At 47.0% G+C, this 25,266-nt stretch overlaps 1 protein-coding gene and 1 pseudogene across 2 annotated transcripts in view; both read left to right on the plus strand.

The window, feature by feature from the left end:
* Positions 1-17,135: 17,135 nt before the first annotated feature.
* Atxn10 (ataxin 10) overlaps positions 17,136-25,266 on the plus strand; it is a 143,814-nt gene continuing 135,683 nt past the window's right edge. Inside the window, exon 1 of one of the 2 annotated variants that reach the window (XM_085678540.2) lies at positions 17,136-17,450. In XM_085678540.2, coding sequence (XP_085534666.1) covers positions 17,335-17,450 — 116 coding nt within the window. In that variant the 5' untranslated portion in view covers positions 17,136-17,334. The remainder of the gene's footprint in view (positions 17,451-25,266) is intronic. The other variant, XM_048444937.3, reaches the window with a different exon arrangement.
* Positions 23,638-24,021, plus strand: LOC125407387 (cytosolic iron-sulfur assembly component 2A pseudogene; annotated as a pseudogene).

Raw genomic sequence — 25,266 nt, forward strand, 5'->3', positions numbered from 1 at the left:
AGAGACTTCCAACCCGTGTCGGACACTTGACCTGAACCCAGAGAGACCTCTGCAGTAGAGGACTGAACCAAACCCACGTAAAGCATTTCCCCTGGTGGCCACCAGGTGGCACTCTGTGGCCTCCCATAGCGTCATGTTGTACCACAGGCTTTTTTCTTTCAGACTAGTATTACATCTTGCTCTGCCTCCAGCATATTTCAGAATTCTCCATAGCAGGCAATCATGCTTTCGTCCGTCCTTCCTGCCTGGCCTTTCCAACACGCTTTCCCCCCTTTGGGGCCCCTTTCCCTATTATGTGAGTGACACCCCCATGCCTGAAAACACCTAGAATTCCTTAGAAAGGACCCACTGTGAGCTCCTGAGTGAGAAGATGAGGCCAACTGCAGTTCTGGGCTCTTGGAGCTTCCTGGTATGCCCACTACAGGAAAGAGTATTTCAGGAATGGTGCCTACCATGCACCTCTGCCCGCCTGCCTTTGTTTGCCCTGGCTTCTAGGAATCTCTCCGATTCCTAGGAATCTTTCCGACCTTTGTATTACCTGAAGGCAGTAGAGTACAGAATGCTTTGGCTGAATGTCGTTGAAAGGAACAAAATTAAACGCATGGTGGAGACAAGGAAATATTCAAAACTGTACCAGCTGTAATCATCAAAGGTACAAGCTGTCATACGCCCAAATAGAGAATGAAGTTAGGCTGGGGTGCGGGAGCTGTCTGTCTGGAGAGGCTGGAGGGCAGTGTCGATTTACAATGTGATGCGGGCTTTGGCAGGGCACAGGGAAAGAACACAGGGCACTCCGGTGCAGGGTAAGGCGTGTACTGTCGCTTGGAGGCAGAGACAAGAGACGCCAGTGTGGAGCAAAGGCCTCTAGACTTTAGTGGGGAGGGAGGTAGCTGGGGATTCCAATCCCCTCCCCATTTAGTCTGTTTCCTCTCATCCCAAGACATGCACAGCCATCTCTCCCAGAAGTCTAGAGTGGGGGAGGGGCAAACCATCAGTTACTTAACATTGTTTTTCTGGGATGCTGTCTGTGTGGTGTTGGGGTTGAGTACAGCATAAAAACAAAGGCAAAAAAACCAAGTTGGAAAGCACCTGAGATGTGTGTGTTCGGCAGGGGGAGTCATTCTGGGTGGGTGTTCATCCTCAGAGGAGTCTAGACGAGGCCACTGAGTCATGTCACTATCCTGAGGGGGCAAAGATGAGAGATGACCGTGTGGTTGGCAGGGCAACCTGTGGTGGTGATAATAGCTAACATACGGAGCCCTGGCCACACGGCAGACATTTTCTATGACTGTCCCTCACCCTCTTGTTGAGCTCACACTGACCACTGTCCACCTGCATCCTTAGAGGAAGACGGAGCCTGTCAGGGTTACAGGACGTGCCTGGGTCCCACGGTTGGGCAGTGCTCCAGGCAAAGATGTATGTGCTTGATGGTGGAGCTCTTCTCGGACACTTGGAGGGGTTGGACGACAGGAATGGAGCCGCCTCTGAAGGAGTCCAGATTGGTGGTTCCATGTTGGCCCGGTATCTGTTACAAGAAGCTAGGACAAACAGACATGGTGGAGCTTATCTGTAATCCAGAGGCAGGGAAACCCAAGTTCCGGGCTGCTTGGGTTGCATAATGAGAATTTGTCTCGAAAAGAAAGAAGAGGAGGAGAAGGAGGGAGGGATGGAGGAGGGAGGGGGAAGGAGGAGGTAGAAGAAGGAGGAGGAAGGAGGGGAGGGGAGGAAATCACACCGGTTAGTGTGGAAGTCGCAGGGAGAGAAGTGGAGATGATGTGAAGTAACTTACCCAGGAGTAAATGTCCTCACCCATGGAGTGTTGTAAGAAGAGCACTCATGCTTCTAACGGCCTCTGTAGCAAGCAAAGCAGATGTCAGTAACTCATTCCACGTATGAGAAACCGAGTCACAGCAACAACTCAAGAGTAGCTGGGCTCCAGCTCGGAAGCTCCTCCACTGCCTGTTACACTGTGGGGATGGTTCCATGGGGACGTGGCTGGCTAGAACAGTGCGATCAGGAAGGCTCAGCTTTGCTTTCTGACATTTCGCTTCCCAGCGTCTGCTCTAGCCTGAAGACACTAGATGGAGAATTCCAGAAATAAACAACTACTGAACTTTGAGTTGCATGGCTTTTAGACATCGCGTGATGAAGTGTTACCACTCAGCTCTGCACAGCCTGACGAGCGAATCGTCCCGGTATGCAGTGCATCCATGCTGTGTGTGCTACCCTCTCCTTAGGTGCTGAGTGGGCTTCTCTGCTACCCCAGCAGCTCCTTCCTTATCGCAATGCCTACGCGTAAGTAGCTTTTACATAGGGCTCAGCACCTTGTTCCGACGTCTAAGTCATTTGTTATTCTTTCTCATCATGGAGGCATTGTATCACCTCACAGAATAGCAACAAGATAGGTGGGTATGGTGTTGTAAGGCAATTTGAGAGCAGCCATATTTATATAATTTTTTTATAGTAAATTGTTGCGACTCATTCGATTTTTGTTTGGTTTGTTTGGTTTTATTTTGTTGAGACCGGGCCTTGCTATGGAGTTCTGGTTAGTGTGGGGCTCACTGTGTAGACGGCCTGTCCTGAAACTGGGGGAGTCCTCTTGCCTCTGCATCATTAGTGTTGGGATTATGGGCGTGTGCCATTTATCATACATGGCTTTCTGATTATTTTATTCTTGTTAATGTCTTACTGTATTAATTTACAAGCTTCATCAATGGTATATATACACATATGCATACATATTCTATAAGAGAAAACATAGTGTGTGGGGGCCTTGGTACTGACCACGGCTTCAAGCCTGTGCTGCGGTGGGTGGGGCACGACACATGCCTTGCAGGTAAAGAAGATGGCAGCATCTGCTGTGTGCCAGGCATAGCGATGACTAACATCAGTCAGTATTCCTAGTGCCCCGTTAGGTACGGTTTCCTTTGCTTAATGGATACTGAGAAATGTGACTTTACCCAAGCTCCCACACCGCCTCCCCAGCCCCCAAGATTAGCAGAGCCAAGTTGGAGACGACAGAATTGTGTGCTTCTCCCTGTTTGCTCTCAGGACGTCTGTTTTTGTGAGTGACTGCTGTCAATCAATCATTTCTCTCCCTTCTCTGGTTAGGCGTGTAACCTGGAGGGAGGGTTTCCCTTTCAATGCTTAGGAATGGCATGGACCTAGGCTGGAGCCAGCTCAGTGGCGAGCGCTTGCCCAGCGTGTGTAAATACCCAGGGTGGGTTGGAAGGAAAAGGATGCTATGGACAAAATAATTCGTGAGGTTTCATGATTGACAAGATGGTGGGAACAAGGCCAGAGAAGAGAGGGAGAGGAGTGACACAAAAATCGGGGATCAGGAAAGTGATGATGGGGGAGGTCAGAAAGGGATGGGTCCCGTTTAAAGAAAATAAGTTGTGTTTGAGAAAGGTCTTGCAGGGAGCAACATGGTTCACATGTCAGAAAGACAGCGGGACATCAAAGGGCAGAGGGAGGGTAAGAGGTGTAGGCAGAGAAGCCATCTGTGAGTCACCCAGACGCCCCAAGGCCTGCGTCAGGGGCGGGGGCTGCCAGATCTGTGCACCCTTTCCACACCCCGCGCCCGACCTTTACCTCCACTGCGCTGCGGCTGCCCGCTGCCCAGCTCTGTCATCACCAGGCGTTTCTAACTTCTCTCCGCGATCCCACTCCCTGACCACAGCTTCCGAGCCTGCCAGGCCTCTCACGCCTCCAGCTGGCCGGGCCCTTGACCTCATCCTGATCCCGGCTCCTTGCGTTTTCCCATGGCACTGCCTCCCCTCAACCGGCTCCCCACATCCAGGCCTCCCGACCACGGCATCGGCATCGTGTCCGTCTTCTCTTGCCAGCACCCCCAACTTCTTGGCCCTCGTGCTTCCTGCTTTGCTCATCAGGCTGAGCCGGGGATTTCGCGGCACCTGTCTCCTCCATCCTCTGCCAACCTCCAGGCACCCGTGGGGAGAAAGCCCCCACACATGACACCCAGAGTCAGCCGCTGGCTCCACACCGTCAGTGGCCTCCTCTCCCCAAACCTTTTCCAAACCCGCAGCCTCTCCTCTAGTTCACCCTGGAGGAATCCTGGATGTGCAGATGTATACTCTGACTGTGTTTCTATCTAGGAGTATACATGTTCTATGTACACACACAAAAAGGTATCCCATCATCCCGGGCCACCCCTCCTCCATTCTTGTTTTGCAGATGAGATTTCTGAGATTGAGTTTCTGTGATATGAGGGGTCAGAGGAGGGGGGATGTTGACCGCACCTGACCCACCTGAGACCCACAATCACTGAGGGGTTATTGTTTGGTTTATTTGTTTTGGTTTTTGGCTTTTCAAGACAGGGTTTCTCTGTGTAGTCCTGGCTGTCCTGGAGCTTGCTCTATAGACCAGCCTAGCCCCAAACTCAGAAATCTGCCTGCCTCTGCCTCCTGAGTGCTGGGATTAAAGGTGTGTGCCACCACCGCCCGGCTTCAGTTTGCTTTCTTGTAGAACCCAGGGCCACCGCTATGGCACCACCCATAACGGGACAGACCCTCCCTTACTAATCACTAATTAAGAAAATGCCCTCCAGGCTTGCCTGCTTGCAGCATGATGGGGGGGGCATCTTCTCAACTGAGGTTCCTCTCCAGTGACTGTAGCTTGTGTCAAGTTGACCCAAAACTCGCCAGCACACGTGGGGATTCTAAATTTAGTCACATTGACAGTGGAGATTAACCATGTTCTCTGCAAGAGCACCAAGTCTTAACGGCTCAGCCTCTCTCCGACCCGCGTCTTTCTCTCGGTGCTCAGTTTTGTCCTGTTCGGCTTCACTGGCACCTTCCTCCCCAGTCCAATCTCAGATGGTGTCATCGGATGGAAACAGTTTCTACCATCTTGAAACTTACACTGTAGAGAGACAGATGATAAGCAAATGAGTGAATGGCCACTTAAAGAGCTGCAGGCGGTGTCCGTGCCATCAAAAGGGAGCAAAGGCCAGCGACTGAGAACTTGGAGCCAAGTGGCTCTGATAATGTGGTCAGCAGAGACTTTAGCGGGAAGAGCACACCTGTCACCCACCTGCCCCTTAGGGGACATTTCTACCTATTCAAGGGCTATGCATCTGCCCATGTTCTAGTAGCCATTGTCCACAAATGAGGAGCAAGGGTCTCAGGGATGGGTGATGAGTTCAAGGGATGAGTTACTGGGATGAGGGGTGGGTGTGGTGAGAGGCAGCCAAGACTGATGTGGTAGCCCGGGGTGGGTACCTTGGCTCCTTGCAACAAAATGGTCCTGTGCACAATGAAAATAGGCTAATTAAGTTCTATTCAGCGGCCACTGAACATCCTGTCCTGGGTTGGGGCTGGCAGGTGGAGACTTAGGTGCAGAGTGTATATTATGGCCAGTTCTGTCTAGATCACTGTGGAAAGTGGGGAAACGGGAATGAACCAAGGGAGAGCAGTGGCTCTTCCTCAGTGGCCAAAGGACATCTGGAGCGTGTGGTCATCTGTGCTGTGGGGCCCGGGCAGGACTCAGCTCCTGCCACGTGGCCACTGAACTGGTGAGATTACTACCAGTTTCAGCATTGATAATGACAAAGGCCACTGGCTAAAGTCGTCTGCTGTCCTCCTGTATTGAACATTTTCTTTTCGAACTATTTATTATGTTTGATTATGCATGTAAGTGTCTGTGCACGTGAATACAGGTGCTATGGAGTCCACAAGGTGGCACTGTTACCCTGGAAGTGGAGTCAACAGCAGTTGTGAGCCACCTTGTGGGTGCTGGGAACTGAACCTCACTCCTTGGCAAGATCAGCAAGTGTTCTTAACAGCTCAACAGCTCCCTGGCCCTAGCTCTTTTGCTTGGTGCCCATTCCTTTAGCTTCATGTGCATCTTCCTTCCCTGTCAGATCTCAGACCCCCATGTTTCCTATTTCTGCCTTCTGAACGGGCCATTTGCCACTGCTCCTGTGTCCATATCTTGGACTGCTTCTCTTTCCACAAATGTGGTTGGGACTCACTGGGAGCACTCACCAGGAGCACTTACCAGGAGCATTCACCAGGAGCACTCACCAGGAGCACTCACTGCTGCTCCTCCCCGAAGAGTTCAACTCACTGCATTGTCTCTCAAATTGTTCCAGAGTGAGGCTTCAATCTGGCACATTCTACTCCTGATTTACTGTCACCTACCCAGTGTGACGGGCAAATTCCTCACCCTAGTCCCTGGCATCTGTGAAAATGTCAGATTCCATGGGGAAGTGGAGGATCAAGGGTCTCACCAGTTGGCCTTAAATACCCCAATGGGCACGAAATTAATCACAGGGTCTTCCTAAGTAAAAGTGGAAGTCAGGAGAGTGTTCAAATCAGAGAAGGAGAAGTAACCATGGAAACAGAGAAAACAGAGGATGGCAGGTGTGAGAAGGCAAATCTTCAGCCCTGTTTTTCTGGCTCTAGAGATACAAGAAGGGGCCAGGAGCCAAGGGATGTGAGTGGGCTCTCAGCTGGAAAAAGCAAAGAAATACATTCTTCCGTAGGGACCCCAGAAGGAAGTGGCCCTGTAAACACTTTGATTTCAGCTCAGTGAGACTCATTTCAATCTTCTAAATTCCAGAAGATATGGAATTATTTTTTGATATTTATATCATGTGTTATATGTATGGATGTTTTGTCTGCACAGATAACTGCACACCATGCATGCCTGGTCTCCCCAGGGGTCAGAAGAGGGTGTCAGGCTCCCTGCGACTAGAGTTACAGATGACTGTGAACCACTAAGTGTGTGCTGGGAATTGAACTCCAGTTCTCTGGAAGAGCAGCCAGTGCTTTTAACTGCTAAGCCGTCTTACCAGACCCGAGACTTGTAATTTGACGCAACCCTGTCTGAGTTCATTTTGTACAACAGCTGTCACAGAATCATGCTCCGAATGATTCGTCACCCAACTCTGCTCTTTGGCTTCTGGCCATAAGGGTTCCTACCTGTGTGGTCATAGGTCCCAAGAACTTAGGGTCATGCCAGTAACATGATGGCGGATGAGATGAATTTGGGCCATTGGCTTGTGCTATGTGGTTTTTGCTCCGAGAGTTTCCTGGCCCCCCATCCCGGGGGAGTTCTTTCATCCTGTCATGAACACTGTTGCATGAAAACAGGTCTGATGAGCGCACAGCTGCTTGAGGTCCTGATCAGGAGTGCCGTCCTTACACGGGCCAGGCTGCTAACAAGCCAGGAGGTTCTGTTTTCTCTAAAAGTTTGATGACTCTCTCTCCCTCTCCCTCCCTCCCTCCCCACCTCCTCTGTGTTTATTGTGAGACAAAGTTTTACTATGCAGCCTTGGCTGGCCTAGAACTCACAGATATCTGCTTGCCTCTACCTCTCAAGCATTGGGATTAAAGGTGTGTGCCACCCCCTTGATAAATTTGATGACTTTTAGGATAGACATGGTGACACACTTAGAAGAAGAAGGCAGGAAATTTAGTAGTTCAGGACCACCCCGGGCTACAGGAGACTCTGTCTAAAGCAACAAAACTCAAAACACATTTGCAATCTTTGTTGTTGTTGTTTATTGTTTACAGACTTCTCACTGTTTGGAAGTCTGGCACCTGGTTCTGTGTGAGCTGCAAGGGTGCTGGGGCTCCCACCTGTCTTTGTCTGGCCCAGTGGGTTCTCAGGGGGCGCACAGTCCAATATTCAGCCTAGAACTCACACAGCTTCTTACTGGTGTCTGGAATCTCCCAGCAACTTAGCTCTATCTTACCTTCGGAAGTTCCAGCCATGTGGGCTTGCCGTCTGTGACCTGGGCTCTCTGACTTCACCTGGTTTGTCTTGCTGTCTTTGGGAACAGCTTTCTTTCTATGAACTGGGAAGTAGGTCCAGACGGAAAGGCCAGGTGAGTGTCGATCTGCTTCTCATATCTCTGTTTGCTTGGGGATCCCAGGCTTGGGGTGCCTGGTAGTCAATGTCCGGAAGCTGTCCACAGCAAGAATGCAGATCTATTAGTTACACATCAGGGCCAGCTACACTTTTGGTTGTTGATTTTTTTTCTTCGTTTTTTTTTTTTGAGACAGGGTTTCTCTGTAGCTTTGGAGCCTGTTCTGAAACTCACTCTGTAGACCAGGTTGGCCATAAACTCACAGAGATTTGTCTGCCTCTGCCTCCCGAGTGCTGGGATTGAAGGTATGTGCCCCCATCATGGAGCTCACTGTCTATTATTTGTGCAAAATTAGATTCTCTTTCTTTTTTTAACATGATAACTCTTTTTTATTTAAAAAAATCTATTTTTCATTTTAAATACCAACCCTAATACTCCCTTCTTCCTCCCTCCCTCGCTTCCCTTCTTCAAACCTCCCCATCCATTTCTCATAGTGGGAAAGGCTTTCCTTGGGGACTCAGCAAGGTCTGGCATACCAAACTGAGGCAGGATCAAGGCCCCCTCTCCCTTACCCCCGCATTCAGACTGAGCAAGGTATCCCCATAGGCAATGGGTTCCAAAAAGCCAGTTCATACTCCTGAGACAGGTCCTGGTTCCACTGTCAGGGGCCCTCCCCACAACAGATAAAGTAATATAACTGTCAGCCACATTCAGAGGGTCCAGTTCAGTCCCACGCAGGTTCCCCAGCCGTCAGTCTATAGTCTATGAGCTCCCACTAGCTCCTTTCAGCTGTCTCTGGTTTTTCTGTTATGGTCTTGACCACTGTTGTTCATATGATTCCCCCCCCCCTCCATCTCTTCACCTGGACTAGATTCTCCTTTTTAAAGTGCATGGTTTGGGAAATTCTCAAGACAAGGGACGAGCAAGAACCCTGGCACTAGAGAAATTCCTAGGAATCCCCAAGGATGACCCCAGCTAAGACCCTAAGCAATAGAGAAGGTGCCTGAACTGGCCTTGCCCTGTAGACTGATGATTATCTTAAATATCACCATAAAACTACATTCAGCAACTGATGGAAACAGAGGCAGAGACCTGCAGCAGAGCTCTGGGCTGAGCTCCCAAAGTCCAGATGAAAAATGGGAGGAGTGAGAATATGAGCAAAGAGGCCAAGACCATGATGGGGACACCCACTGAAACAGTTTACCTGAGCTCATCAACTCCAGTCAGACAGGGAAGGAACCAGCCTAGGACCAAACTAGACCCTCTGAATGTGGGTGACAATTGTATGGCTAGGGCAGACAGCAGGGCCACTGGCAGGAGCACCAGGATTTATTCACACTGCTTGTACTGGCTTTTTGGGAAGCCATTCTCTTTGGAGAGATACCTTGCTCAGCCTAGATATAATAGGGAGAGCCTTGGCCTCTCCCCAAAACAATGTGCCTTACCCTTCACTGAGGAGTGGATGGGGGCTGGGGTTGGGGGCAGGGAAGATGGAAAAAATGGGAGGAGGGGAGGGAGTGGGAACTGGGATTGGTATGTAAAATGAAAAAGATAGTTTGTTTTCTTTTTCAAAAGATAAAATAAAATTTTCAAGATAAAATGCACAATTGCTAACGACTATCACAGCCACGGCAGAATAGTTCTGTGATCCTAAAACACTACCCTTCCCAGTGTTTTGGAAAAAGTAGTCCAGGCTGGCCTTGAACCTGTAGTGCCCTCCTAAATCAGCCTCCCAAGTGCTGGATTACAGATTGTACCACCATTCCTGGCTTTGACCTTTATTTCCTAGCCCCCCCCTCCAGTTTTATCCTTTTTCTAGAATTTCACTAGAACTTCATACAATGAGCTGATTTATGTTGGATTTTACCAAATGCATCTTCATACAGTGAAACTACACAGTACACAGTTCCTCCTGTTTGAATCATTTTGTTCAGCATAATTGATTTGAAAATTCGCTCATTTTGTTTTGTCACTATTGTTTCTTTTTATTACTGAGTGGTACCCCCTGTATGGACATACCACGATTTGTTCAATCAGCCATCACTTGGTCCCTTTCTGGGATGCTAACGGTTTGCATCTTCATGGGTCTTCACTCTGCTGCGCCCGCCCCCTCCTGGGATTGTCTCCACGCCTCTCTATTTCCTTTCGCGTGGGTCTGCCGGTGGTTATTTATATTTTGCAGCACATGGAAGATCTCAGCGCAGTATTTTGGCTTCTAGTATTTCTGCCTTAAATGCCGCCTGCTCGAATTGTCGCTCCCTGAAAAAGAAGCGGTGTGTTTCCTGTGGCTTATCAGGTTGTCTTTGTCATTCTCGCCAGCTCTACTCTGACACATCTATAAATACACTTCGTTTTGCTTCTCCCGTCCTGCTCTGTGTTCACTGAAGCTGTGGTTTAGAGCTAAGTATTGTTCCTAGACCTGGCTCTAATTCTCTTTCTAGGGTCTTCCTTCCATTCTGTTCATCATTCTTAGTGCATTCTTACTGTGCTAGCCCCCCATCTCTCTGTTCCAAAATTCCTGCTTCTTTTTAAAGATTTTGATTTAATTGCATTTGTTTCCATATGTTTTGTCTGCATGGGTGTCTGTGCACTATGTGTGTGCAGTACCTCTAGAGGCCAGAGAGGGCATCTGTGCCCCTAGGACTGGAGTTAACAGTTGTTTGGGAACTCTCTTGTGAGTGCTGGGAGTGGAATTTGGATCCGTTGGAAGAGCAGCCAGTGCTCTGACCTGCTGGGCCAGCTCTCCACTCCCTCTATTTCTTTTATTTTTTTTTAAGATTTATTTATTCAGTTTTTATTTATGTGTGTGTTCTTTGAGTAAATTAGTGGGTTGATGGACCTGAAGAAACTATCCAGCAAGAAGAAACAAAACTATTAAATATGCAGAAGAGCTAAATTAAGAGTCTCTTACACACATACATGGAGTATAGAAATGCTTTGGAGCCAGCCCTTGAATATTGCTTGCTGGCTTGCTTGCATATCTGTGCTTAGCTTTCTTACACAGCCCCAAATCACCTGCCCACAGTAGGCTGGTCCCTCTTGCAGGAACCAACAATCAAGACCATGCCCCTCAGGTGCGTGCCTAGGCCTATTTGATGGAGGTAATTCCTCAATCGAGGCTTTTCTTTCAAGCAGCTCTAAGCTGATTGGGACAGAAAGAGTGAGAAGACAGGTATCTGGTGGCATTTCCTGATGGCACACAGTTCCCATATAGAAGTTGATACACAGCAAAACTTCTAGTGAGAGGGCAGAAGAGGAACTGATGATGTCACAGTTAGCTTTGTCAACCTGACCAGCCGGGAAGAAGGAACCTGAACAGAAGAATTGCCTCATCAGACTGGTCTGTAGGTATGTCTGTGGAGCATTTCTTTTATTGTTGATTGAAGTAGGAGGGCCCTGTACCCTGTAGGTGGTACCATTCCTAGGCACATGGGCCTAGGATGTATAAGAAAGCAGGCTGAACAAGTCAGGAAAAGCAAGGCAGTAAGCAACACCCCTCGGTGGTCTCTTCTTCAGCTCCTGCCTCCAAGTTTCTTCCTTGACTTCTCTCCGTGGTGGGCTCTTAAGTGTCAGGTGATTTTCCCTGCTTTTCAGAACTTGCTTCCTCTCAGCTTCCTCTGGAAAACCACGTGCATTTGGACCAATCTGTTTGCCTTATACTTCATCCACTTGTGCCTCTGATTTCCCTTTGCCTGCCTGCCTGCCTGCCTGCCTGCCTTCCTTCCTTCCTTCCTTCCTTCCTTCCTTCCTTCCTTCCTTCCCTCTCTCTCTCTTTTTGATTACTGAAGTTCCTGGTTCTTTTTGTATGTGTGTAGTGGGCTCCCAATATAAATATATGTCACAGGTTACACCTGAAGTTGAATCCCTGTACACCACCCCGACGTGGTGGCTTGCTCATGCGGTTATCTTAGGCAAACAGTCACATAACAGTGAAAGACACCATTGAACCAAGTGAAATATTAACTTGTTCACATCCGTTCAGTCAAGGCTGGGATCCTCCATCGATTCTGGGTAGTCAATACCACATGCCGTTTGACAAATTTAACTTTCTTTTGTTTTTTTTTACCCATAGTTCTATTTGTGCATGTGTGTCATTTTGCCTTATAAAAAATATTTTTCCTTTACTTCCTCTTTCCCCCTCTTCCTGAACTCTTTTAATGGCTGTATTCCATCAGAGTATGCAATATTTTCTTGATCCTTTCTGAAAATATTGTATGTCATAAACTGTCCATTCATTAATATTGATTGTTCCATCATCGCACACTGGGCCTTTTTTCTAGGTGCTGGGCTGGAGACACAATGTTAGAAGCAAGCATCTCTATTCTTGCAGCTTGAGTCCTAGCAGTAACCAGGTAAGCAAAAATGAACAAAACCAGTATGTAAATTCCGCAGGGCAGAATGTGTTAGGCGCTAGGCTGATTAGATGTTTTCATTTGTTCGTTTTTTGTTAAATTGACACCAGCTAGGGTCACTAGCTTCACAGGAAGAGGGAACTTTAACTGAGGAATTGCCTCCATTGGACTGGCCTGACAGGAAGTCTATGGCACATTTTCTTGATCAACGATTGATGTGGGAGGGACCAGGCCACTGTGGGTGATGCCCATCTCTGAGCGGGTGAACCTGCGGTGTGTAAGAAAGCAAGGTGAGAAAGGCACGGAAAGGAAGCCAGTAAGCAGCGTCCCTCTGTGGTCTTGGTTTCGTTTCTTGCCTCAGGCTTCGCGGATGGTGAACATTAACCTGGAAGCTAAATGAACCCTTTCCGCCTCAAGTTACATCTGGTCGGGGTGTTTATCACAGCAACAGAAAGCAAACTAGAATGGGTGTTTAGAGAAGATTTCTGGGGCCTGGGGTTGGGTGAAGTATGCAGACCTAAGCCAACTGACCAGGAAGTTCATTAAGTCACTTGAGTTAGGTGTCTTGGCAGTGCCTGAAAACCCAGCTACTGGGGAAGCAGAGGTGGGTCACTCCAGCACAGGAGTTTAAATCTAGCTTCGACAACATGGGAGCTAGGTGCTCTTCAAGCAAATCAGAGGCAGAGCTGGGCATGTCGCTTGGTGGTAGAGTGCTCACCGAGGTTCAAATACCAGTAACACAGATGCACAGAAGGTAACAGTCTATTTTGGGAACTGGAGAGAAGGCTCATTGTTTAAGAATGTGTACTATTCTTTCAAAGGACTGAGTTCTGTTCCCAGGACCTACACGGTGGCTCACAAACCCCTGTGCCTCCAGTTCCGGGGTATCTAATGGTCTCTTCAGGCTCTTGCACAGGTATGGTGCACATGTATTCATGGAGGCTCACACACATACACATTAAGGAAAAAAATAAACCTTAAAAAAGAAAGGAAAGGTAATGCTCGTGTGGGTGGGGGAAGAGGAAAAGAAGATATCTGAGCAGGTGAAGGAAGCATAGCATACTCGTATCTGTGGGAGGGTATCTAACGCAAAAGGCACAACATGTGCAAAGTTCTGTGGTGGAGGGAAACTTTCCTGAGGCCGGAGGAGGTGGAACTTGGAAAATGGGGTCATCAGTAATACCACTTTGGGGTATATATCCAAAGGATGCTCAATTATGCCACAAGGACATGTGCTCAACTATGTTCATAGCAGCTTTGTTTGTCACAGCCAGAACCTGGAAACAACCTGAACGCCCCTCGACCAAAGAACGGATAAGGAAAATGTGGTACATTTACACAATGGAGTACTACACAGCAGAAAAATGACATCTTCAAATTTGCTGGCAAATGGATAGATCTAGAAAACATCATATCGAGTGAGGTAACCCAGACCCAGAAAGACAATTACCATATGTACTCACTCATAAGTGGCTTTTAGACATTTAAGAAAAAGCAGCTTACAAACCACAATCCCAGAGAACCCAGACAACAAAGAGGACCCTAAGAGAGACATACATGGGTCTAATCTTCATGGGAAGTATAAAAAGACAAGATCCCCTGAGTAAATTGGGAGCATGGGGACCATGGGAGAGAGTAGAAGAGGAGGGTAGAGGAAGGGAGAGGAACAGAGAAAAATGTAGAGCTCAATAAAAATCAATAAAATTTAAAAAAAGAAAATGGGGTCATAGTGGATTGTGGGGAGGAAGCTAGCTAACCATTTAGGGAATTTCAGTTGAATTTCTGAGTGTAATGGCAATTGATCAGTGGTTCTGAACAGAGTGAAATATTAATTTTTTTATTTAGAATGTAGTTAAGAGGTAAATAAGGGGCCTATGGCAGTATTCCAGAAAATGGGACTAGAGGAGAGCTGGAGTCATCAGAGAGGAGGAAACCTCAATTGAGAAAATGCCTCATAAGATTGGGCTGTAGGCAAGCATGTGGGGCATTTTCTTAATTGGTGGCTGATGGGAGGGTAATGGGGGTATATCTTTGTGGATGAAACCATCTCTGGGCCACTAGTCCTGAGATCTATAAGAAAGCAGGCTGAGCAAGCCTTGGGGAGCAAGCCAGTTAGCACCACCCCTCCATGGCCTCTGTATCAGCTCCTGTCTCTAGGTTCCTGCCCTGCTTGAGTTCCTTCCTGTCCTGACTTCCTTCAATGACAAACAGTGATCTGAAAGTGTAATCCAAATAAACCTTTTCCTTTCCAACTAGCTTTTGGTCATCATCTTTCATTGCGGCAATAGTAACATCGAGACAGGGGGATAATTTTCTAGAAGATTCAATGCAGCTTTTGTTTCACAATAGAAGTCAGGAAACTAAGAATGAAGACCTTCATATGTGTATTTTACTATCAACAGCTTCTCAAGGCAAAAATTGGCAGGTTTGCCTTGCTAGCCTGGCAATAACACTCTGAATTGTCCTGAGCCCGCCTGCCAGGTTACCTCATATCTGGCACTAAGTCACATAGCGATAGTTGTGGAATGGATGAATACGGAGTTAGTGAAATGGAAAAGACCCATGATACTTGACCCTTAGTGCTGTTATAGTTACACATTTTAAGTGGCATTAGTAATTGGGAGAGCTGCCAATCACAGCAATTTTCTCCAGTACCCTTGCTTCTTTGTTTCTCTCCCTCTAGACTGAGTTCCTTCAGGGTTGAAACATCTTTTGCCAGTCTTTGTATGTCTAGTTCCCAGTACAAGGTTTGACAAAACAATTCTTGTATGTACAATCAGTAAAGTATGGTGGATAGAAAATATATGGGTTATCAACATCTGCTAATTCTGATGAAATACATTCATTTCCTTTAAAAACGCATTGTTGCCTTACTACTGGCAATTTGAGTTTTTTTTTTCTTATTTACTTCTGCAGTTGTTTGGATAAGAATGGTCCATGAAGGCCTATGTATTTGAATGCTTAGTCACTAGAGAGTGGCACAATTTGAAATGATTAGAAGGATTAGGAAGTGTGTCACCCATGCCAGACCCAGGTACATGTTTGAGCCCCCCTCCCCCACACCTCTGCTTGCTTCTGGATCAGGATATAGTTCTCAGCTACTTCTCCAGCACCAAGCCTGTCTGTTTCCATGCTTTCTGCTATGATGATCATAGACTGACCCTATGAAATTGTAAGCAAGCTTCTGATTAAATAATTTATTTTATAAGTGTTTCTTTGGCCGTGATGTGTCTTCATAGCAATAGAACAAGGACTGAGACAACTTCTAATTGTGTGTGTTTTTCATTCATGTGCTTGTGCATGTGTGTGTGTGAGTATAGGGATGAAGGTCAAAGGACAATGTGTTGGAGTTGGTCCTCTTCTACCACACAGTCCCAGGGACATCAGGCTTGGCAGGGTGAGCTATTTTGCTGTCCCTCAGTGTTTTAAAACCTTGATGAGCTATTCTAAGTCCTTGACAAGTGACAAGTATTATCAATAGATGACAAGAAAACACAATGAGCCAGCTTTCAGGGTTTGAGACTTGGCACTGATGACAGGTTGCTGTATCTGAGGGAGAAGCACAGATTAAATACTTAAATGTGAGGATCCGGGTCTTCTATCCTCTCAGGGGGACCCACCCCCAACGAGGTCCCTTCATGTGGAGGCCTCTTTGCATCTCTTTGCCTTCTGCCCCACCTCTTATGGGGATGATTTGGCTGTGTGTGTGGATTTGAGACAGGATTTCTCTGTGTAGCCCTAGCTGTCCAGGAACTTACTTTGTAGACCACCAGGCTGGCTTCGAACTCACAGATGTCTGCCTGCCTCTGCCTTCCAACTGCTGGCATTAAAAGTGTGCGCCACCACCAGCTCTAGAAAGTACTCTTAATGTCAGTTCCAGTATGGGGATATTTCTGACAAGCCTCCTCTACCCAGGTCCCCTATTGTGATGGTTAAGATTAATGGTCAATTTGACAAGCCTCTGTGCATGTTTGTGAAGGATTATATTGATTAGGTTAACTGTGTGAATTAAATGTGGATGGTACAATTCCACCGCCTCTATAAAAATGAGGAAGCCAGTTAGCACCAGCATTCGTCCATCTGTGTCTGCTTCCGGCTACGGATGCGATGTGACCAGGTCCCCCCAGCACTTGCTTCCTGAGTCCCCATCATGTTGGCCTGTAACCTCAACTTGTGAGCCAGAATAAACCTATTCTTTTTTAAAGCCGCTTTTGTTAGGTGTTCTGTGGCTGCAACAAGAAACGAACGCCTCTCACGGAGACACTATTTTCCAGATTCCTCTCCTTGGGGAAGAGCTTCCTTCCTGTTTCTTTCCCAAGGGGACAGTTCTGTTCAGCTTCCTCTTCCCCTCGGGGGAACCTCTGTCCGAAGTCATCTTCCACAGGTTCTAGGTTTCCCAATGGGAGAACCTCCACTGCAAGTCTCACTCCAAGGAGCACTTCAAGCTAGTATCTCTTCCTTGGAGGGGAGTCTTAATTCCAGGTTCTCTTTCAATGGGACTAGGTGGCCCAGCAACATATCACCTGAGGGGAAGTCTCTTTCCAGGTCCCCTCTCACGGCCTATATCTCTGGTCAGTATCCCCTCTCCTCCCTTCACAAGGAGCCTCGTTCCCAAGACCCCTCAAAGGGCAGCATCCATTATCCTGGGGGCACCGCTTATGCCTGGTATTCCATCCCCAGAGAGAAACCTCTGCACGCTGTCTTCACCTACGGAGGCCCTTCCTTAGAACGAACAACTGTCCCTGACAAGACACCCTACCGCCCACCCCATCCCCGCCCCCTTCGGCTCAGTAGTCTGTCCTCTGGAGGGCGTGTTTACCCCGGTCGCCCCACTGAGACACCGAAGACCCCCCTCCCTCCTTCCCCGTGCATGAGCAGGACTTCCGCTGGACCCCCTCCCCTCAGGCGGGACTTCCGCCCTCACCCCCCCACCCCCCCTCCCGCTGCGCCGCGTCGTCCTCTCCGCCCGAGGCGAGCCGGCTAGTCTCGCGCTCTCTGCCTTGCAGCGGCACGGGATCTGGGTGACGCGGGCTGCGGAAGCCAGGACCGGGCGGATCCCGTCTCCGTCTCCTGTCCTGTCGTCTGTCTCCCCATCTCTCGCTCTTCTCTCCGCCTCGTCAGGCTCGGCTAAGAGCGAGTGGCAAGATGGCGGCGCCCAGGATGCCACCCTCCCGGCTGTCGGGCATCATGGTGCCAGCACCCATCCAGGACCTGGAGGCCCTGCGTGCCCTCACTGCGCTCTTCAAGGAGCAGCGGAACCGGTAACCACGCAGGGGCTGCTGTCTAGGAGGAAGAGGATCCATGGAGGGGCTCTGGGCTGGGCTGCTGGCGAGGCGGGGCTGCGGGCGAGACGGGCTCGGCCCACGCGCGGGTTGCGGCTCTGTGGCGCGCGCCTAGGCCTGCTCGGGACGACGGTTTGCCCAGGCTCGGAGGGGGCAGGCGGTGGCAACGCTGGTCCCCAGGCTGGCTGTGAGGAAGCTGTTGCTTTGGCTCCTCAGGCGGGGCCCTACGGGCGGGCGGTGGCCCGGGGAGGCGTGTTCTGGCTTCTGCCACTGGGTTAAAGGGAGATGCCCAGGAGCCTGCAGATCCGGACTGGCTTCTTGACATCTGCTCTACATTGCCTCCCACCTCTCTATTTCTCGCCTTGAAAATGGGAAATCGGGTGCATGTTTTCAGTGCTGCGATGAAATAAGACGTGGGAACAGAAGTACGCGAGGCTGTCAGGTCCTGTTTTGTAGGATTGTTTGTGCTGCGGTTTCCCTTTCTGTTTAATGGAGACGATGTTGGAGGTACCTCCTTAGTGGAAACGTAGTGAGAATTTAATGAGATTATGCATGTTATATCCTTAGGACACCTAGCACTAAACAAGCGTTAGTATTTTCTCTTTATAGTCATGGCCTCCCCTGTACCAAGCGTTGTGCTTAGTTATTGGAGCGAGAGGTCACCGAACCTTTGCTTTCTCGTGGAGGGAGCTATCATGCAATCCCAGTGTGTGGACAGAGAGCAGAGTGGAAAAGAGCACATAGGCTTGGGTAGGTTCAGTGCTTTCTAGAACTTTCCATTTAAAACAACAACAACAGAGAATTGCTCTAATCCCAGCACTCGGGAGGCAGAGGCATGCCAATCTCTGTGAGTTCGAGGTCAGCCTGGTCTCTAGAGTGAGTTCCAGAACAGTCAGGGCTACATAGGGAAACCCTGTGTTGAAAAACTAAAATAAATGAATACATAAATAAATTCTATACTGAAAAACCAAACCAAACCAAGCAAGCAACCAACCAACCAACCAAGTAAGCAACCAACCAACAAGGTAGATAGAAAACCGAATCAGGCACAGTGTCACCTGACTTCCTTCAGTCCCAGCATTCAGGAGGCAGAGGCAGATGGATCTCTGAGTTCAAGACCAGATTGGTCAACATTGCAATGGCTCCTTATCTCAGAACAAACAAACCAACCCAACCACAGCAACAACAACGAAAGATGCTGCTCTGAGCCCTTTCCCATCTGCCGTGTAGAAGGATGTGCATCTAAAAAGGGTGTTGAAGGCCCCTGGTACTGTTGCTTGGACTTGTGGGCAGGATGCTGATCAGTGTGATCCTTCTGGGAAATAATGTTGGCTGATCTGCTGCTTGGGCCTGTCTGAACCATCCAGGACCTCTGCCTTAACTGTTAACGATATATTGAGCACCATGAAACAGCCTTTGCAGGGGGCTGAGGTTACAAAAACAAATGTGAGGTAACTCCTTTCATCAAACATAATAGGGGGTTGCTGTGTAAGCGTACTGTGGTAAAGATCTACACGGTAAAGATGCTGCCTCCCAGAGCCAGCAAAGACGGATAATTGGAGAGGGCCTGGGAAGATGGTTCAGTGCTTAAGAGCAGCTCGTACTTTCCCAGAGGACCAGAGTTTGATTCCTAGACGGCTTATGGCCGTCTCTAACTCCAGGGAGGGGATTTGATGTCCCTTTCTGGCCTTTATGGTTATCAGCCATGCACACTGTATACATGGACATCCATCCACCCACACATGTAAAATTACCAGGGATTTGAGGGCTAGCTAGAAAATACAGTGTCTGTGAAGGGGGCATATACTGATTCTGTAGAGTTGCAGAGAAACAACACAGATCATATGTCTGGGCCAGAGGAGACAGCCTATCTTTGTTTCCTTTATGTAACTTGTTGAGAAGATTAAGACCCATAGCTCTCTTGACTTGGTTTGTTCTGAGAGGAGAACTATGGGAAACCACTGATGGGTTCGTTAACAGAAGTGGTTTGATAAAAATCTGTGTGTGAGGAAAGTCTTTCTGATCGCCATTGGAAAGGGAACAGAGAAGCAGGAGGGATGAAGCAGGAGGGATGAAGCAGGAGGGATGTTTCAGCAGAAGTCCCGGTGAAAAAGTACCCAGAATAAGGGCAATGTGGGGAAGGGTAGGGCAGTGATGAGGAACTTGTAAGATTGCATGGGAAGGACTCAGGGACCAACTGGCTTGTTGTGGGGTGAAGAGGAGAGTGATTCTGGGCTTAGGTTGCAGTTCCTGTGGAGCAGTGACCCTGTTTCCAGTAGTTTGGAGATCAGAAAGGATGGACTGGTGGGTAGGTGCTCTGGTGGAGAATGCAGTTGTACGGTGGTGCAGAGTTCTTGATTCTGGTTCTGCTTTGTCACCTAATTGTTTTTTAAGATTTAATTATTTATGTATTTGGGTATTTTGTTTATATGTATGTCTGTATACTAGAAGAGGGCTTCAGATCTCATTATAGATACTTGTGAGTGGAAGAACAGCCAGTGCTCTTAACTGCTGCACCATCTCTGCAGCCCCTCATTTGAGAGAGAGAGAGAGAGAGAGAGAGAGAGAGAGAGAGAGAGTCTTTTTTTCTGTCTCTCTGTATGTATGTGCATGTGCACAGGTGCCTGTGGGTCTCCTGGAAGTGGAGTTCTTAACTATGTTTTTGTGTGTCTGGGTAAATCTAGTGTTTTTAGCCCAGACTTCAGGTGTTCCAGGAGGATCTTTCCAGTTCTTAAAACACTTTTTCCCTCTTTAAATATCTGCTTAAAGATTTGCTTTTAACTTGCTTTCTAGTTTGCTAATTTTTCTTCATCAAACCTGCTATCATTGTGTTTTGTATTGCAATTTTGAATTAATATATTTGTTTTTATATTCCTGTACTTTGTTGAAATTGATGTTCTTTCTCATTTAATTCTTAAACATGCTGACTATAAAGACTGGATATGATAACTTTTTATTGTTTTTATCTTTTGTGTGTGTGTTTGATCATTTGGTTCTTTTTATTGAACGCTGACTATTTTGTGTGAAAAAATAAAAGCCTATTCTGGCTATAGTTTCTTTATAAGATATTTATAAATGTAAAACCAAAATCAACTTAAAGGACATTGTTTTCAAGGAGGGAACAACTATTTGTCTATTAATTGGAATAAAATGAACCTTGACCTACAGCTCAGACCAGTCCAGAAAGATATTTCAACATGGAATATAGATCTCAATATCTGAGTATCTAGAAGAGAATAGTTTCTTTGTGACCTAGGCAAACTTAAAAAAAAAGTCAGCCTCTTTTAGTAGTACAGAATAACGGGGTTTTTTATGTTTTCACATGTGATGTCATTGTCCTTTGTTATTCACACCCATCGTTACCCATAGCTGCCCCACCTCCCTCACTAAGCATCATTTCTTACCTAAGACATAATAACATTCTATTTAAGTGAAATACTTTATCCATTTAGACTTAAAATTAAACACTAGATCAAAAGACAAAATGATGGCCAGGCAGCGGTGGCACACACTTTTAATCGCAGCACTTGGGAGGAAGAGGCAGGCTGATCTCTGTGAGTTTGAGACCAGCCTGGTCTAAAAAGTGAGTTCCAGGACAGCTAATACTACACAGAGAAACCCTGTAAGAAAACAAAATGACAAGGCATAGACTAAAGTATTTGTAATACATACATACACACACACACACACACACACACACACACACATCCCTGATACTAACAAAAGATGGTTTCAGAATGTATAAAGTATTTGTACAATTCACTAGAAAGATAGTCCATTTTAAAAATTGGGCAAAACCTCTTGTGCTTTAATATAGATGTCCAAATGCCATTCAGCTTTATTCAGTACTCAGTGGCAGCTAGTGAAAAGCAGTGAATGTCGCAGTGAGATACCATTTTACACCTTTCAGCTGGCTGTTATCCAAAAAGATGGGAAAGAACAAGCATCGGTGAAGATGTGTAGAAATTGATGCCCCCATTTTTTGGTGGATTTGGGTGTTGAACCTTGGTCCTTGCACTTTTGAGTTAAGTATTCTGCTACTGAATTACATTCCCAGCCCGAAATCGAATCTTTATACATTGTTGGTGAGAATGTAGAATGTTGTAGCCAACATAAAACCAATTTGATGGTTCCTTAAAAAGCTAAGCGTAGATTATCACCAAGAAATTAAAGGAACTGCAAAAAGATAAATACTATATGATTCCGTTTATGGACCATAGGGCAGATTCATAGGGAAGTGAATTTAGAGGCTATCAGGTTTTGGGCAGCGAGGAATAGAAAGTTACTACTTAATGATTAAGAATTTCAAGTTTGGATATTAAAGTTTTAGAAATAGGGAATAGCTGGGCGGTGGCGCACGCCTTTAATCCCAGCACTCAAAAGGCAGAGGCAGGCAGATCCCTGTGAGTTCGAGGCCAGCCTGGTCTGCAAGAGCTAGTTCCAGGACAGGCTACAAAGCTACAGAGAAACCCTGTCTCACAAACCGAGAGGGGGGGGGGTAGGTAGTAATGATGGCTGTTGAGTTGTGAATGAAATATTGCAGACTTAAAAGTAGCCAACATGGCAAATTTCATCTTTTTTTTGTCATTACCAGAATCATCTGTTGTATTTATTTAGGATGATGATTTAAATCAAATAATTTGGGCACAGTAGATATTTAACATGAAAAGCAGTTGTATCAGAATGGTCATCAGAAAAATAGTAACAATTTTACACATAGTAGCTAGAATATTATTATATACTATATGTATATAACTAGAATATTTTTCTGTCTGATCACTTAGGATAGAAATCCTGAGAATGTTACTCTCTGAACAGTTAGGTTCTACCTGGTAACTGAAGGCTACTGGAAAGAATCCTTGAAAAAAGCCGGGAGGTGGTGCATGCCTTTAATCCCAGCATTCAGGAGATCCCAGGCTGGCGGATCTCTGTCAGTTCCAGGACAGCCTGGTCTACAGAGTGAGTTCCAGGACAGCCAAGGATGTTACACAGAGAAACTCTGTCTCAAAATAACCAAACAACAACAACAACAAAAAAGAGTCTTTAAAAAATGCTTTGAGGGAGCCCCCCCATGGTCCAAATGAGGAGCAGAAGGAGGAAGAACATGAAAAAAAAACCTCAGGACCGCAAGGGGTGCGATCACCCACTGATACAAGGGGACTGATCTAATGAGAGTTCACCAAGGCCAGTTGGACTGGGACTGAACGAGCATGTGATCCAACCAGATTTTCTGAATGTGGCCGGATTCTCTGAATGTGACTGGCCCGGAGCCTTTCTGAAAAGCCATGGACAATGACACTGGGACTTGTTTCCTCTGCATATATTGGATTTTTGGGATCCAGTCTGTTTGGATACTCACCTTCCTGGGCCTGGAGGGAGGGGGGAGGAACTTGAACTTCCCACAGGGCTGGAAGCCCTGACTGCTCTTAGGGATGGAGAGGGAGGAGGAGGGGGAGGGGGGGAGTGGAAGGGTGTTGGGAGGAGGGGCGGAAATGGAAACTTTCATAATTTAATAAACTTTGAAAAAAAATGCTTTGAGGTACAAATCACTTACATACTCAACAAAGATTTAAACAAATAGCTCAAACAGTTATAGGTCACTGGCTCTTAAGATGGTCTCAGTCAGGCTCAAGGACGCACTGTTCCACGATTTCCCGCAGGTTGGGGTAATCCATTTCAGCTGCCACTCGCTCTTTGTCATTTATCTGCTTGTTGATGTCTTCTTCTGTAGACTGAGTTCCTTCAGAATGTAGATTTCCAACTTGTGTTTGAACAGCAGACACCGCTGAAGTTTTACTCTTAAGCACAGTCCAATAAGAGTTGCCAAAGAGCAGTGAGGTGCTGTTGGTGTGAACTTGATAATAACCAAACAGTCTTCTTCATATATTTCCTGAACCTCCACACAACTCTCTATCACCACCTCCAGTTCTTCTAAAGTATTAGGCTTTTCTTGGTCCCGGATAGTTCAAATCAAATCATAAACCTCTAGCGCTTTCTCTTCCAAGAGCTATTTTAAAATACAGATCACACAGCATATAATTCACTCATTGAAGTATCCAACCACATACAGGTAATATACGTATTACAATGCGAATTTCTTAAATTGTGGTAAAATAACTGTAAGATGAAATTTGCCGACAGTCACCAGGGATGGCGGAACGTGAGGATGGAACAAGTGTCCGGGCTGCTCTCCTGGACGCTGAGCAGGGTCCTATGGCTCTCAGGCTTTTCTGAGCAGGGAGCCACCATGGAAGAGAAAGCGCTATATGAAGAAGACTGTTTGGTTATTATCAAGTTCACACCAACAGCACCTCACTGCTCTTTGGCAATTCTTATTGGACTGTGCTTAAGAGTAAAACTTCAGCGGTGTCTACTGTTCAAACACAAGTTGGAAATCTACATTTCTGAAGGAACTCAGTCTACAGAAGAAGACATCAACAAGCAGATAAATGACAAAGAGCGAGTGGCAGCTGCAATGGAGAACCCCAACCTGCCACCCACATTAATCATCAGTCAACAAAATGTACCACAAGCTTTGCCCACAGGCTAGTCTGGTGGACATTTTCTCAACTGAGGTTCTACCTCTTCCAAAATGACTAGCCTGTGTTGAGTTGACATAAAAGAGTAGCCAGCATAGACCTCCACATGTGCGCCATGGCACATAGGAACCTGCTTGCTCACCCACATACTCATTAGTTTTAGGGTCTCTATCTGTCTGTCTGTCTCTCTTCTTCTTCTTCTTCTTCTTCTTCTTCTTCTTCTTCTTCTTCTTCTTCCTCCTCCTCCTCCTCTTCCTCCTCCTCCTCCTCCTCCTCCTCCTCCTCCTCCTCCTCCTCCTCCTCCTCCTCCTTCTTCTCCCTCCCCTCTGTCTTTCTTCCCAAGACAGGATTTCTCAGTAACTATGAACTGGACAGAGATTTGCCTACTCCTGCCTCCCAAGTGCTGGGATTGAAGGCAGGTGCCACTACCACCTGGCTCCTCATTAGTCTGTACACACAAATAAAAAATATTAAAAATTAAATAGTAAAATTTGCTGTAAGAAAAGTAGAAGGATTGGGTATTGTTTGTTAACACTGCTACTAATCTGGTGCTTGGGGGTTTTGCTTCATGAACGTACTCTCTGTGCCAGACAGTGCTTGCTTTATGTTTCCAGAACCTGAGCTGAGCTGACTGATTAGTGAGTGAATGAAAATCTAGGGGGAAAAAACAAGCCAGCTAATGTAAGAACAGCTGATAACTGCTGTGGACAGCTGAGGCTCATTCCCCAGGAGCACATGCACTGTAGCAGCAGCTTATCCTGAAGATGCATGGCTTATGTAGTTGATTAACTTGTTCTTTGGTTGAAAATTAATCCTGATGTCATTGGCTGGCTGGGCCCAGGTGTGGCCTGAGTCCTAGCATGAGTTACAATCTACTCTTCTGCTTAGGTTTTCTCTGGTCTGAATCTGCCCGATCAAGGTAGCAACAACCTGTGGAATCTAAGACTTTTAGGAGGAGCACTTTTGGAGCAGGATATAGTCCAGCTGCAGAGGCTTTCACAGGGTAAGGTTCATCTGTCTCTACTCAACATACTGGATGTTCCCTGGGTTCATCCTGAAGTTTGGATGAGCCCTGTTGCTAAGGGGTCTGAGCCCTTGGCTACCTTTCCCTTGTTATTCTCGGGGTGTGACAGTTGCTATTTCATGGAATCACTAGTCAACGGAAGTGCTAAGATGTCCCAGTGAGCCCCAGAGTTCTAGATCCTTCCTTCATCTTGTTGAAGAAGCTATGACTTCAGGGTGTGCAGAGCTGATGC

Source organism: Myodes glareolus, chromosome 19, assembly GCF_982192425.1.
Source record: "Myodes glareolus chromosome 19, mMyoGla1.1, whole genome shotgun sequence".
NCBI lineage: Eukaryota > Metazoa > Chordata > Mammalia > Rodentia > Cricetidae > Myodes > Myodes glareolus.